Source organism: Aptenodytes forsteri, unplaced genomic scaffold (assembly GCF_000699145.1).
Source record: "Aptenodytes forsteri isolate BGI_AS27 unplaced genomic scaffold, ASM69914v1 Scaffold173, whole genome shotgun sequence".
Taxonomy (NCBI): domain Eukaryota; kingdom Metazoa; phylum Chordata; class Aves; order Sphenisciformes; family Spheniscidae; genus Aptenodytes; species Aptenodytes forsteri.
Genome location: NW_008794449.1, coordinates 1,767,504 through 1,782,768, shown reverse-complemented (window position 1 = coordinate 1,782,768; position 15,265 = coordinate 1,767,504). Strand labels below are relative to the sequence as shown.

General features: G+C 47.7%; 1 protein-coding gene across 1 annotated transcript; it reads left to right on the top strand.

Annotated features, from left to right (window-relative positions):
• The first annotated feature begins 3,693 nt into the window (after positions 1-3,693).
• LOC103908102 (endonuclease domain-containing 1 protein) lies at positions 3,694-6,769 on the top strand. The gene is made up of 2 exons (XM_009290422.1): positions 3,694-3,975; positions 6,224-6,769. Exons 1-2 carry the CDS (start codon positions 3,694-3,696, stop codon positions 6,767-6,769), a joined length of 828 nt encoding a protein of 275 aa, XP_009288697.1.
• Positions 6,770-15,265: the final 8,496 nt, after the last annotated feature.

Genomic DNA, 15,265 nt, shown 5'->3' with positions numbered 1-15,265 from the left:
AGACTATGAAGACTATGAACATCTGTGTGTACTCAGAGGCAGGCCAGCTGGTCTAATGCCACCAGAGATGGTCTGCCGGGAACAGAAATGCGTGTAGGTGCCGCGACAGCAGCGGCAGCGCCCCACGGGGAATGGGGAAATGGAAAGGGAAATGACCAGACACAGTTATCTGCTTCTGACACATGACGCTGCGAGTCAGCAAACTTGGGAGAAATCCTGAGGAAATAGCAAATAGCAATTGTCGCCCCATTTCTCGGCAGGCATGAACGAATCTCCCCTGAACAACAATAGAAATCCTCTCTTTTCTGTGAGTTTCCCTTTTCATGAAAAGGGGCAGATTTTCGACCAGATATATTTTGCAGTGGGACTCCTGAGGGATCAGATGACTTCCTCCAGGGAGAAGAGTGAAGCAACGGTTCAGCTGCTTGTTCTGAGACTCCGCTTCAAGGTAAGCTCTTGCTCCTTTCTCTCCATTGACTGCAATATTTAAAGTGTTTCCTTAGCTTCAGAGTAAATACGTCAGACAAAGGGTGGGCTGCCGTTGTTGAGCTCTAACATCCCCCCCTCCAAGGAGAAAATGAGAGTTTATGAATGCACTCTATTTTGCAGCTCTGTAACACTTTATATTAGGGAGGGCAAGGACAGAAGGAATTACTTGGAAAAGAAACTCAAGCATAAAAAATTAAAGATCTGGAGAATATGGGAGAGAGACTTGGAGGCAGAAGAGACTGGAAGAAGCTTGGAAATTGTCGCCACGTGAGCTAATCCCTGGTCTTTGAAAAATAATAAAATCAGGTGGGCTCCAGGAAAAAAATCACTTTTGGTGATGCTCGGATCAAAACCTCAAAGAAGGAATGCTATTCCCAAAGGGAATAAACTACTCCACTATGAACTGGCACTCCCTGAAGCTGATCCCCCGGATCCCATTAGATCTGAAGCCCTCAGCAGCGCTGGCAATGTGTCACCCATCTGGTAAAGTCACCAAAACCTGGTGGGACGCTCTGAAGTGGTGGCAGTGTTCCTGCTGCTCACCTGCTGCCCCAGCCAAATGTTGAACCTGGCCAAGGACGCTTCGGAGGAACGATCAGCACGGGAAGCCTTGGGAACAGATGCACGAGGAGATGCCTGATGGTGAACTGAGATGTCCAATTGTAGGCAAACAGATTCTGTCTTGTTTTTTTTTAATTATTCATCTTGATGATTGCAATTTCTCCTGCCTGTCTTGGACATCTCTTTGAGGATGAATTATTCCCTAGGCTCCAGCAAGGTCTTGGCTAGCTTAGAGCCAACACCAGGCATTGGGTTGTATCTGAATGCCCCTGCCTGCAGCGCAGGACTCTGACAAAGGTTGTACAAGATGCACTGAAGATGCTGGGTGCAGACTCCCCTCCTGATCTGAGGGTGGCTAGTGCAGCCAGGCACTCCTTTACACCTGATCTGGCAACATCACTTATCTTATGAATTACTGCCTGTCGATTACAGCATGCGCCAAGCAGATGGGACTTGGGTTTGCACCCTCTTTCACGTGCAACGTTGGGAAAGGGTAGATTGAAGGTCTTATTTTGGCCCACTGACAGAGTTTGGCTCACAGCTGTAGGGAAGACTTGATTCAAGGTTATCAGAAATGCCACAAAACACCTTGCATAATTAAGTTTCAGTTGCCAAGTCACCTGGAAAATTCACATCAAACTGTTGAATAAGACGGGGGGGAGCTTACTGAGTACCATAACTCCACCCATGACCTTGCAAAAGACCTCTGGAAAAACACAGGTCCTGGCTCCACCCCTGGACAAACTTAGTCTAAACCCTGTTTGAGAAATCTAACAACTCTGCCTTCCTGGCAATCATATATAAACCGCCCTAAGGTCACAGCCAGTTTCAGACTGTAGCAGAAGCATCTGAAAGTCCTCTACCACTTTGGGGCTGCGAGGAGAGTCCTGTGAATAAAAATATTTATGTGCCGCTCTTTCGCACGGTAGGTTGGTTTCTATATATCTGAAATTAAGTTAGTTAGATACATTTTAAGCTTGTGGAGGGGGTGGTGCAAAAGAAGAACTTTTCAGTAACTTTTCTGCCTGAGCTGGGGCAGATACTGTCATGCTCTGGAGAGTATTGTAGTAAGTCACTTCTTGTGGTTCACTCTTCTCCGTTTTCTGCTTATTGGTCACCACGTGCCTGATCCAGCGCTAGTAAAAAGGTAACGGGCCAGATGTCTTGGGTCAGAGCAAGGGCATCTCTAGCTCAATATCCTGAATCCAATGGAAATTAATACATGAGAGTCAGGGAAAAGAATAAGAAAAGGGCAAATGTGCAAGGTGACTTTCCAAGCCTCCAGCAGTCCCCAGCTCAGACATTTCCCCAACCAAACGTGGGTTTTGTGTTTTAGAGGCCATGACAGCTTTCTCTCCCATGAATCCTTTTAGCTGCTTGTCCTGCCTGCCTTATTTAAAATGCTAATTATTTTAAAACAACTCCGTCAAATGTCTAGCAATGAAAATGGAAATATCACTGCTATCCCAAAGCCTGCGGTGCATCTGAAATAAGATAGATGCCAGCATCACAGGGAATTTTTCAGCAGTTTTCTCCAAAAAGAAAGATCTTGCTGGCTGCTGAAAACCATGTCAAAACCTGAGAAAGACAAAATAGGAGCTGTTTCTGTTCAAGAAATAGAAATTCCTGCACCAGCGCCTTTTACTGTACAGGAAAAACAATCAGCAAAGCTAAAGGTGTGGATTGGCAGGAATCCAGTGCAACCATGGGAAGAGCTGCCCCTCAATATCTGCATTGCTACAGCAGCAGCCAGGGTGCCAATGATACAGAGACGTCATCCCTCGTGCTTGCTGCTACCATCTGCTTGGCCTCTTCTCTTTCTGTAAGTTCATTGTCTGGGGTTTGACACCCTGAAAATGCAAGCTGAGCAGCAGGACACACATTTCCCAATGTCAGCTGTCAGAGCCAGGATCCCAAGCTGGACCACTTTGGTTTAAACATCTGACCTAACTTTAGGGGACATTAATCCTGCTGCGAGCACAGAGGAGTTACGGAAGAGCTGCACGTCTGTGTGAACTTGGATGGGACCAGAGACATGTAGGAAGCACAGCATCACTGTTATTTCCCTTCCAAATCCCTCAGGACACTAAAGCCCAGCTCAGCGTTGCAGGTGGCTGAGCAGAGTATGCGCCCAGCTGCAGGTCCTCCGCTGTGGGAAGGTCCTCGGAGCAGAAGGGAGCGAGATGGTATTCTGAAATAGGGGCTCCCGGTCCCTGGGTTGCTTCAGGCTTTTTTCTCCAGTGCCAATGCAAAAGCTGTGCTCTTGGCCAACACAGGTAGGCTGGAAAAGGTGGCCTTGTCCCAACACCGTGCCTCAGTTCCAAGAAAACTTTGCTGTGTGAGCTGATTAGACATGGGGTGGGTTTGGATCCCTCCTCAGACGGGCTAAATTCTCCCACTGCTGCCTCCTCTAGGCACCTAAAACCTATTTTAGATTTTACCCTTATTCCCCTGTTGATTTTTCCATATCCAGGAGGACAGAAGTTGTTCCCTCCTTGGTCTCTCACAGTCCCCTCCTCTGACAGCCGTGTCCCACAAGCACAAAAATGACTCCAGGCCACGATAAGCTTTCTCCAAGTTGAGTGTCTCTCTGCATTTGCCCTCCAGGTGAGCAAGAGCCCTTCACTTTAAATCCTCCCTGCGATGCTGTTGCTGCTGCTGCAGGTCTCGGCGAGCTGCCTCTGGCTGGGACGCAGTGAGGTGGTGACATCCTTTGAAAGTTCATGCCCTCAGTTTTTCTTCCGGGAGACCCCCCCAAATGAAGCCCTGGAGCCGGAGAACCCAGCCTGGATCTGCCAGCGTTACAAGAACCAGTATTACTTTGCTACCCTGTACGACAGGGACAGGCGTATTCCCGTATACTCTGCTTACCTCTACCAGCCTGGACCTGGCAAGAGACCTAAAACATGGCTGGTGGAGCCCCAGGTGAGTGTCCTCTCTTACAGCGCGTCACCCTCCAGCCATTAAAAGATGAACTGCAGCATTTAACCAAAAACTTCTTTTTCCTCCCACCCCCACACACATGCAAATGGACCCACTGGATGGGATTCGTCTCATCTAACTTCAAACACCTTCACCACACGATTCCTCTGATGCGTTTGAGACATCAGCAGGAGGATGAGATGAGTCATATCCTAAAAGTGCCCATTTTTCCGCATTGACCTTACAGGAACATTAAGTCAAATTATATTACATTACATTAAATTACATTAATGTACATTACATTAAATCAAATTACCCCCTCCCTGTCCCATGCTGTGGTGGGGGACCAAACGATGGGGAAAAGACATCCAACAGCAGCTCAATTTGAGGGACCAACTGTGCTGGGCTCTGATCTCCACTTCACCCTGAGCTGTTTTGCATCCCTGACGTAGCTTATTTGCTCCCAGTTAAGAGTCAATTTGGCTTTGTAAGTGGCATGAGAAGTGCAGAGAAACTCAGAATCGGGTGAGATGACCCAGTGAAAAATTCCAGGTACAGGCACTCAGCGATGAGAGGGTTGGATTAACATGGTAAATTTATCGAGTGATATTTCAGGCAGTGAAAAGTGAGTAGGATCAGTGCCAGTCAAGTCAGAAGTGCATGATCTCCATCCACCTGCAGTTGCCTCTTACCACCATTGCCTCAGGCTCGGTTCAGAAGGATCCAACAGACACACAGATCTCTGCAAACTACAGCGGCCTCCCAAACGTCCTTCTGACGAACTTCAGACCTTCAGTAAAAAAGCCCAAGCAAATTACGGAACAGGAGAAGAGGAAATTCAGGTCATTGCTAGGGACATATTAGCAGTAGGGAATTCAGGTGAAAATGAGACACAGAAGAAAACCATATGCCCTGTTCCAGAGGAAGGCTAAATATGTTTCCCTAAATATGAAAAGAAAGGTGTTATAGTTATGAGAAAAAAGCATTTGCACTTATTACTCACAGGAACTCAAGCAACTAATTTGGTGTTGCACCACTGCAGCCTCCATATTTAGAAGGGATAAAAACGTCTCTCTTTTCCTCCTGGACCACGGACCCAGGCCATCTGCGAAATCTGTGATTTTGCTAACTTTCTTCAGAGGTCTTTTTGCAGTATTTAGGTTCCCCACGTCTCTTTGGGGATTATGAGCTCCTTTAAGAGGCTGAGCATTTCTAACTTATTTTCAGTGATGCTGCAGAAGGAACACATCTGTGCTCCCTGGCGCAGATCAGCTCTGAGACACGTTATTAGCACTGCAGTAGCAGATCCCACTTGCATTAAGGTATTTTTGCTTGCTGAGCAAAAAGCTTCATCCTCGCAATGAACTATAGCCCTCCCAGGGAAGCCTCACCTCTAGGATCGGTTTCCCAGCACATGTCCCTGTGTATGGGGTTAGAGGAGGCAAACACTGGTGTTTCAGGAGTGTGATACAGCTGCAGCAACCACACGTACTTCTTCCCGAGCGAGGGGCAAAGCAGGAGAAGAGCAGAAGGGTCCGAGTCCTCCTCATCTCCTCCTGGTAGTCCTGTGGGCTCCATGGCTCTTCTGCTCATCCTCTTCCCATCCTGTCTACCTTCAAGGACTCCCTAAGACACCCAACCTTCAAAGAGTATATCTGTATGCTTGTTTTCCCTAAGCTTGTAATACACTAGGGTGTTCACAGATTGGATTAAAAAAAGGCATGAAAACCTTTCCTAGAGACTGAGGGAGCTCTTGTGGAAATGGGGCTGGACGGAGCAAAGGCCAGGGCTGCTGACAGCGTGATTAGATGCAGGTGATGAAGGTTGGATGTGATTAATGGGGGTGGGAGGAACTGGGAAGAGCCGGGGGCAGATGTGGGATGTGGAGAAGGGAGGAAAGGGAACCAGATGTGGCAGACACGTCTCACCAAAGTCACCTTTCAGACCTGGGAGTGGAAAATGCTCATTGTCTCATGCGTCCACCCACACTCCCATTGCAGGCTGCAGGCTGGATTTCAAAGGTCACAAGTCAAATCGAGAGCAGTCAAATTCTGAGCTTTTTTTTTTTTTTAAATCTCTTGTGTTCATTGGGGAGGGGCAGCTTTATGATTTCTCTCTGATTCATGCGTTTTCATACTCTGAGATGACAAAAAATGGGTGCTCGGTACTCAGAGACTTCTGCTCCAGGGAAACCTGCTCCATTACTCCCATCCCCAATACTAACACCTTTTCCTCTTCTTTACCTGTCAAGCTGATGGGTCCAACTTATCCCAAAACTATGGAAAGAGAGTGGACCCTCTTAAATTATTTCAACGTCAGCTTAGAGCAACTCAGCAAGAGCCAGGCTATGCTCCAAGACTACAAGAACCTGACGGGTTTGAACCGCGGCCATTTGAACCCCAGCAGCCATCACCCCAACTCCAGCAGCAGGACAGCTACCTTCACCCTCACCAACATAGTGCCCCAGGATGAGAAACTCAACGGCGGCGCCTGGAACAACTACGAGCAGCAAACGATGACCAGGAGGACGCAGGGCTGTAACACCACCTACGTCATTGTGGGCGCCGTGCCTGGGAACAACTATATCGCCAAGGGGAGGGTTAATAAGCCCAGCCACATCTGGTCGAGCGCCTGCTGCGAGGTGGACACCAACCACAGGAAGGCTTGGGCGGTCATTGCTGAGAACGACAAGAACAAGGTCCAGCTCCTCACGCTGGGGGAGCTGGAGGACGTGTTGACCCAGCTCTACAGGAGGGACCAGGTTTCTCTGTTTGACAGCAACTGTCCCCGGGAATAAGCCCCACTTCACATCCCGGGTGTAAAAGGCTCGGGAGCCTTGGCCACTAGCAGCATCGTCACATGTCCTGTGCAGCGTCCGTCCTGCTTCCTTCTCTAGAGGTTTTCCAGCTCTGTCTCTCAGAGCACCTCCTCCTCTGATAAAAGGGAGAAAGAGGTCAGCAGAGCCTCCAGCTGGTTCGCTTTGCTGCCTACCCTTGGAGGGAGCTCTCAGGGAGGAGTCTTCGCCCTGGCCACTCTGGAGGGGCAGGTTGGATAACAGCCCATGGGCGAGGAAATCAGAGCTTGTCACTGAGGCTAGAGGGGCTTTGCTTTTTTTCCCTTTTTCTCCATGCCCATATACAGATCGTAGTTCTTAACCTCTCCTCGTTAGATATCACTGATAACGTGCTGCTGACTTGTCCCTCACCTCGTCAGGAAGGGTGTGGGTCTAGGGTGGCTCAGGTTGCCCAGGGAGGTTGTGGAGTCTCCATCTCTGGAGATACTCAAAACCCAACGGCAGAAGGGTGTGGGTCTAGGGTGGCTCAGGTTGCCCAGGGAGGTTGTGGAGTCTCATCTCTGGAGATACTCAAAACCCAATGGCACACAGTCCTGGACACCTGCTCTAGCTGACCCTGTGAGCAGGGGTCTCCATCTCTGGAGATACTCAAAACCCAATGGCACACAGTCCTGGACACCTGCTCTAGCTGACCCTGCCTGAGCAGGGGGCTAGACTAGAGGATCTCAAGAGGTCCCTCCCAATCTCAACGGTTCAATGATTCTGTGATTCATCCTGGGACAAGGAAAGCAAAGAGCCCAAGGACTGCTGAGAGTCTGTAGGGTTTATCCTACAAATACATTCTGCCCAACACAGCCAATGACCACAGCAAAGAACAAAGGGAGAGAGGAAGGTGGAAAGAAGGAAGACAACTAAGCATAGGAGGAACATTCCAGCTCCCTTGAAGTCTGTAGATAGGTAAGACAAGGAGAAGGAAGGAAATAACCTACATTAATCACTAGGCTCCCTATCCCTCAATTTACACGAAGACTGTGCTTATGTAAATTTCCTAGCAGGTTTTTGTTTGCTTGCTTTTGGACCATGCACCTTGAGAGCAGGAGCTGAGGCATCAGACAGCCAGGCTCAGGGATCAGATACATAGCAGGCTTTGATCAGTCAAAGATAAATTTCTGTGATACACTGGTTGGATAATTTCATTCTCTGCTCTGCTTCTGAACCTCTTCTGCAGATTTATGTATAACTGATTTTGTGTAATGTATTCAATGGGTGTAAAAGACTATATAATGTATGCCATATCATTTAGTTCCTGAGTAGTTTACAATATAAATTATTTGCTCCAGTGCTGGATCATAGGGTCACCTTATATATAAACCAGAAGTTGCTTCCCACTGAAATTTCCACTATTAGTAATGCTCTAGTACCTACAGCATCCTTGCAGGAGGTAGGCTGTCCAAATCCAATCTGAAGATACCATAACACCTACAGAAGTGTCACCATCAGACTCCAGTTGCTTTTCCTATGAACGTGCATGAACAAAGTGGATCACGGTGCAAATGGCTCGTACAAACTCTCTCGCTTCAGAGATACCAGCTTGAGCCTGAACTTCCCAGCTCAGGAGCTTGTTCATCAGCCTACTCGCTCTCATTGCTCACCCAGGACAAACCTCTCTGGAGGCTGCACAGAAACGTGGGGTGGGGTTCAGGTGCAGCACCTACATGCAGGTGTCTCCATGTGTGCTGGGTGTCTGAGCTCTGACTGCAGCCAGCAGAGATCCAGGCGTGGCTCAGCTGCATAAACAGAGGCATCCTGGGCCACTTGAGATGCCCTGAGGTATGCACGACATCCAGTGGGGCTGGCTGATCTGCCGCAGGGTCCTGGGGACACCTGCACCCATCTGGGCCAGCAGCCAGAGGCCAGGCAAGTTCCCCAAGGGCACCTCCAGTGGCTCTGGACACCTGAGCGCAGGCAGCCAGATCCCACCGCAGACCACTGGGCAGTGCCTGGTAGCATCACGGACTTCTGCTCCTGTCGTCTCCAGCTGCCACAGTGAGAGCAGCAATAGCACTTGCTTGTGTCAGCTGTGTTGCTCAGTGAGGTAGGAGAGTATTTTGCTTTTTAGGAGGACAAGGTAGGAACATCACCTACACCCCCCTTTGCTGGATAGCCCCTGCGGTCCCAGGTCCCCTGCTGCGACAGATTTTTGCTCCTAGGTTCAAATGCTGACACAGACCACTGATGGGGTGAAACCATCAATGCTATTTCAGGTTGAGGGACCTCTGCAGACACCTCTAGGGTTGCTCATGGGGCTTCCTCTGACTCGCTCAACCACCTTGTCACGCCTGCTGGGGCTTGAAACCACACTCATCCTTGCCGCTGCCCATCCCATGCTCCGCCCCCCCCGCTTTCCAGGCTCTGCTGGAATCCCCCGCTCCCCGACCACCCCCGTGAGTCACCCCTCCACCAGCTCCCTGGGCGCTCCCCAGAACCTTTTCCCCTGGCAGTACCCAGAAATGCCCTCCCCTCCACAGCAAGTGTGTGAAATACATGGGAAGCCAAAAAAAAATAAATGAATCAGCTTGGAGGCTGCCTTCCAGCAGATATCAGGGGTGCTTCACACAGCACCCCGGCTCGGAGCTGAGCAGAGGGCTGCCCCAGCCCCACGGTCCCCAGCTCCTGGAGCATCCTCCCAGGCAGCTTTCGTATGTGATATACTCTGGTTTCTGCTGCTCCTGGCTATGAACAGGGAATAGGGATACAGCCCTTTGGTGAGCCCATAGCCAGTCCATGCATCGTGCGTGTGCCCCCGGTGGGGTGGGAAGCTCCTCTGTCCACTGGGAAGATACAGCTGCACTGAGATGGGAAGGTAATTTCGCAGTTTGCTCTGTGTCTGTCTGTCTTTGGGGAGAGCTCTGGGCACTAGTGGGTTGCTGGGATTTTAGACACAAAGGAAAAATGATTTTGCCCAGGAGCTGTGAGGGGATGCTGGGAGCTAAACCCCATTAGCCCTACTGCTCATTGCATTGCCCGCTGGGGTTGTTTGAACGGGCATGCAGCTCGCAGAAGGCCCTGCCGCTGTCTAAGCTCACTTCACTGCAAAGGGCTGGATCGTGCCCTTTGCTTCGTCCTTTTCCAAAACCACTGATGGTTCAAACTCCTTGAACTGAACAACATGTTGTGACATCCTGTCCCAAAAAAGAAGGAAAGGGGAAAATCAAGAGAGTGGCATCGCCTGGCCTCTGCTCGAGAAAGCAGCTGGGCAAAACTCCTTTGATGCATCCAGATTTTGAGCAGCTATAACATTTCACAAGAGTAAATACAATATGCTTATTTGTAAAGCTCTCCAGGAGCGTCTCTGGCTGCCACATAGGGAAGGCAGTCTGGGAGCATCATACTGGGACTTTGCCATCTCCTGGGCCAAGGAGATGCCATCTCCATCTGCTGGGTCAGACACACTGAAGCTATTGGATTTGCCTGTCTCTTTCACGTAGGCAGCAAATGTATTGTGTGTGGTTCTGCATGAAACACGTGCTGTTTGTGGCACTACCAAGCTGATCTTCTAGCTGGTTGTCCGAGGGGGGGAGTGCACGTGTCTTAATCTCACCCTGCAGGGATGGGCTTTTTCCTGGGAAATGAGGCTCAAAGCCATGAGGGCCCTTCCTGAGTCTCACAGGAGGTCCCACCGGGAATTTCCTGTCTTCAGTTAAATGTGGATCGACAAAAAGGAAGAAAAAAATCATTTCCATTAACCTAACAGCTTTATCTTGCCGGGAGATATTAGAAGAGAGGAATGTTCATTTTATTGAAAAACAAACATCATCTCTATTTTCACATATTATGCATTGTTGTTGCAAGGTCACCAAATAAGCTGGAAAGCCTGGAGACTTGAAAAACAATTCTCCCTCCTGATTCTTCATCCAAACATGTGAAGTTATTCTTGGCCAGTTAAATGGGGGAACAATGAATCATGGATCTTTGCATCTCTACAGCATCTTCTGTCTGATCTTTAGTGCCTTTTCTTGATTTAAAGGGCTAAAAGCAGTTGGCAACTCCTAAAGCAAAACCCAGTGTGGGATAAACAGAAGGGCCCTGAATATATGAACTAAAGGTTTGAGACAGCAGAAAAGTCTGTTGAGAGCTTATAAAAGGGGAATGGCACCATCAAAACAACTGGGTCATTGAACACATTTGCATAGAGGTAGCACATGAGTAGAAGGGGAAGAGGAAAACTTCTGCCAGACCAGCCATAAACTGGGCTTGGAGGAAACCTTCAGCAGGAAGGAAGATGGAGATCTCAGATCTGATGTGGAGGAATTAATAAAATCTTAAACTGGGGAAGGGAGTTAACGCTGAGTTAACACTGCACGTGCTGAGTTAACACTGCACGTGCTGAAAGGCTTTATGCTGTATCTGTACAATTTTACACAACTCTCAGGATATTTGCTGGGAATACTTCTTTTTCACAGGCCATAGTGATATCAGTGAGATTAATATTTTCAGATCCAAGATGCCAGGTCTTCTACTATGAACTAATACTTGCTTTCTAAGTATCACATTGGCTTCTGTAAAGTACTTATAATGTCAATTTGCACCATTTCTGATAAATTACACAACCTCATGTCTTTCGCCAGTCATGTTACCTGAATCTAATCTCTTTCTGAGTAACCTGCTCACATTTTCTTGGTTCAGTAAATGAAGACTTGTTTTAACAAACTGCTACATGCATAAAACGGTAAACAGTAATTTACTCCTGGGGCTTTGAGATCTCACTCTGAATGTTTGGAGCACTGGACTGGGACTGAGACCAGTTTACAAAGTCACCTCAGTGTCACCGTTCCCAATTCATAAAATGAAGATAGAATTATCTTCATTTTACTGTGCACTGTGACTTAAGGCTAAAAAGGACAGTATAAAAACCTTCAGTTTTATTGTTTTCCTCTTACACTGGCCTAAACCAGAACTTTACTGAGGATTCTGGGAGTTTGAGCGGCATGAAAACACTAAAAATTGGAGGAGAGAGAAACCTTTGGTTTTGAGCAGAGCGAGCTGGAAAACAGGGCTACTCGTGCACAGGAAATTTTGTCATTTCAAAATGTGGTTTCAGTCTGAATCAGAACAAAACCCCAAGAGTTTCCAAATTCCCCTTGAAATGGAAATTCTGAGAATTTTGGTCTGGAAATGCTGAAGCAGGGTGTTTCTGATACCCACCTCCCGCCCCAGACCTGCCGAGCAAAATCAACTTTCTTGTCAGCTTGCAGCGGTGCCGCCACCAGCTTCCCTGAGGAGGTGGGAGGTTTCCTGGGGACGCCTGCGGCGACATGTCCTCGGGAGCCTCTCCGAGGATCGCCGGGCTCTGAGCTTTGATTTGGGATCCCTCATCTCTGCTGGGCTTCTTGGGCGTTGCACGGCTGGGTCCTGGCGGTACATCAGGTGGTTGAAAGGGCTGTGTTAGGAAGACGGGGGAAGTTGGAGGTTGTTGGCAGGGTAGAAGAACCAGTTTCGTTTCTTGCAAAAGGCCCAAACCGTTTATGCAGCAGCACTTTGCCCTCCAGCCATGGACTGCACCCTCCTCCCACATGGACCTCCCCACGGTTGGGATGACACCTCTGGAGTCTCTTGACAGACAGGGTCATATTTGGTGTGGGTATGAATGCCACAGATTTAAAAATGAAATCTAGTTAGGGAATATCTTTCCTGAATTTCTTCTGCAGAAAGACTGGAGGAGAAAATAATTAGAGACTTAGAGACCTGGAAATGACTGGTGGAGCTGGCGCTTGCTGGAGTCCCGAAGTCTTTGCTTACATGGCTTTATACTCCCCAGATGAGCACATATTTGCCCTGCCACGCTGTCATTCCTATAGAAAAAGTAAAAATAAATCTAGAAAATGTGTAGGTGGCTGCAGTGTTAAGGCTGTGACTGAGAGGCAGATCTGTACTGTTTCACTGCCTCCTTGCACTCCTTCTCAACCTTACTTTATATCTACTGTCTAAATTGTCTAAGACATGGGCCATTTTTGGCCACCGAACAGTACTTGTGCATAAGATCCCCACCTATTATTGTTTTTTGTTTGTCATTGCAACCAAAAAACATGCTTAAATTTAAACTTAGGAGATTATTTTGTCTTAGGGTGGCAGGAAATGTTTTTATCAGGTTTCTTCAGTGATGCATTTACAGAGGCGAGTGACAGATTCTGCAAGTCTTCATGACTTCTAGGGCTGGGATCCGGCTCACTTATCGGGACGTCTTATAGTAGGTTTTTACACGTGGGGGCAATTCTGCAGGCTGGGCACAAACAAATCGTGCTGCTTGGCTTCCAGCTGTCAGTGCAGAGGAGGACAGGCCTCCCATAGGTCCTGCGTTGTAGCTTCCAACCCTATGTAGATGTCTCCGACACCCCTGGGTGTCTCAGATCATGGCAGATACCTATCTTTAGGCAACCAGATCAATCTGTAGGTGTTTCCATGTGAGCTGCTGTCTAAGCTCCCGGAATAGTCAATGGAGTCAATGGCTGATGCGGTCCATGGGGTCTGGAAAGCTATTCAACCTGGGTGGACACCTGCATTTGATAGCTGAGTGTCTCTAGGCTCCTCTTATCTCCACTGTGATGGGACCAGCTCACATGGAGACACCTATATGAAGGCACATATGATGACGCATTGCAATGTGCAGGCTGATTCTTACACTGCAGACTTCTGGAAAAACACATTGTCTCACACTTGGGTTCCTGGCCATGGTATAGGAGTATGTGTATTTACCACCCCTTGGGGAGGGTTAGGGTTAAGGGAGCTCCACTGCCCTTAGATTGTAAAAATCTATTAATTGTTTCCATTATCTATTTTGGAGACATCGTTGCCAGAGATCCTCTTGCCCAAATATTTTTGGTTTCCTCCTGCATTTTAAAGGTTAGCTGTGATAGTACACGTGTGATGTGAGCTTTAGCACAGGTCTTTAAAAAAAACGTTCCTGCGACACGTTCCTGAGTTTGTCATACTTTTCGTTAAAATAAGAGGGTAATGGAAAATAAATCACGTATTTTTCAAAGTTTAGATCAATAGCAAGAAGATCAAGCTGTCTTTCAAACATCGAGAACAATTTATTTTTATAGTTTATTAGTTGTTTCATGCTGAGAAAATCAAAGTCTACAAAACAAAAATATCAACCACCACATCTCATGTAAAACAAGTGAGAGCGGCCATGGAGAAAGCACAAGAGTGATGGTGCCCCTTTGGCCACAGCTTCTTCCAGTGCTGGCGTTTTGCTCCCAGGCTGGGTCCTACTGCTTTCTACTTGCTCTCTGCTGGTTGTATTGAAGGCTCAAGCCTCAGATAGATACAAACACTTCCCCTGAGGGCCCACAAGCCCTACCGAGAAGTAGAGTACAGCTAAACTGAGAGTTACAGCTTCCTGATAAAGTACGTATACAGCTCCCGTGCTGGAGGTGACCTGGGTTCAGACTCTCTATGTAGACATTAATAGCTAGGAAAATTAAACCCCATAATAGCTGTCCAGTCTGTAACCCACTATTGCTTACAGGTCCTTTACCAGCAGTGTGTCTCCCTTAATTTCCAAGAAACAAAGACAAAATGTGGAGAGAGAGCCCCTGAGCCAACCTGGCTAGGGAAAAGAGGAAAAGCCACTGGAGCAGTAAGAGACATATGACACTGCTCTTGTTATCTGCATAAAGATGTGCATGCTAGGAGTAGTTAAAATATTAGCCGCCTCCGGTGAAATGCCCTGAGCAGGAGAAGCCATGCCAGGCCTAACCACAGCGCTTAATGGAGGTATGTTAGCAATAAGTAACGTGCGTTGACCGAATGAAGCAGAAGAGCTTAGTGCCACTGCTTGCAGCCTTCAGAGCAGCTGAGAGGTGTGAAAATCTATCATCTATTGCATAAATACAGATTGTTGTTTGCTCCCATACAAAATAACAGCGTGTGATAGACCAGTACACATCCATCTTTATAAAGATATGTAGTACAAATAAGTCCTATTCCAACAGGAATAAAAAAAGCCATGGGAAGTATAAATATCAAAGCTATGGAGGGAGAATAACTCAACAGGAATACAAACAAGTAAAACAATGACGCATACACTCTATCACGAAATAGAAAACTACACTAAGATCTCATGTCTCCTGAATTATAAGGAAGGGATTCGTCCCATTTTGCTTTTGTCATACGCCATGTAAGCATCTATAGCTAATCTGGTCAATCTGGGCATTGTTTAGAGTCAATGCAGAGAAACAGATGCCTTTAGACCATGAGTCATTTGGCCCCTATATATATATCTATATATGTGTGTGTGTACATATGTGGCATAAATAAATAAATATGCACATACACATATATATATGTGTATATGTCTAAGCCGGCTCACGGCTCAGACAGGTGTACTCTTTGCTGGGTAAAAAACTGGCTGGACGGCCGAGCCCAGAGAGTTGTGGTGAATGGAGTTCAATCCAGTTGGCGGCCGGTCACGAGCGGTGTTCCCCAGGGCTCAGT

Bases quoted from the DNA above. Each gene is read 5' to 3' on its own strand.
- LOC103908102 (XM_009290422.1), top strand. From the start codon at position 3,694: ATGCTGTTGCTGCTGCTGCAGGTCTCGGCGAGCTGCCTCTGGCTGGGA. The intron at 3,976-6,223 runs GTGAGTGTCCTC...TTACCTGTCAAG, and splicing joins CATGGCTGGTGGAGCCCCAG to CTGATGGGTCCAACTTATCC.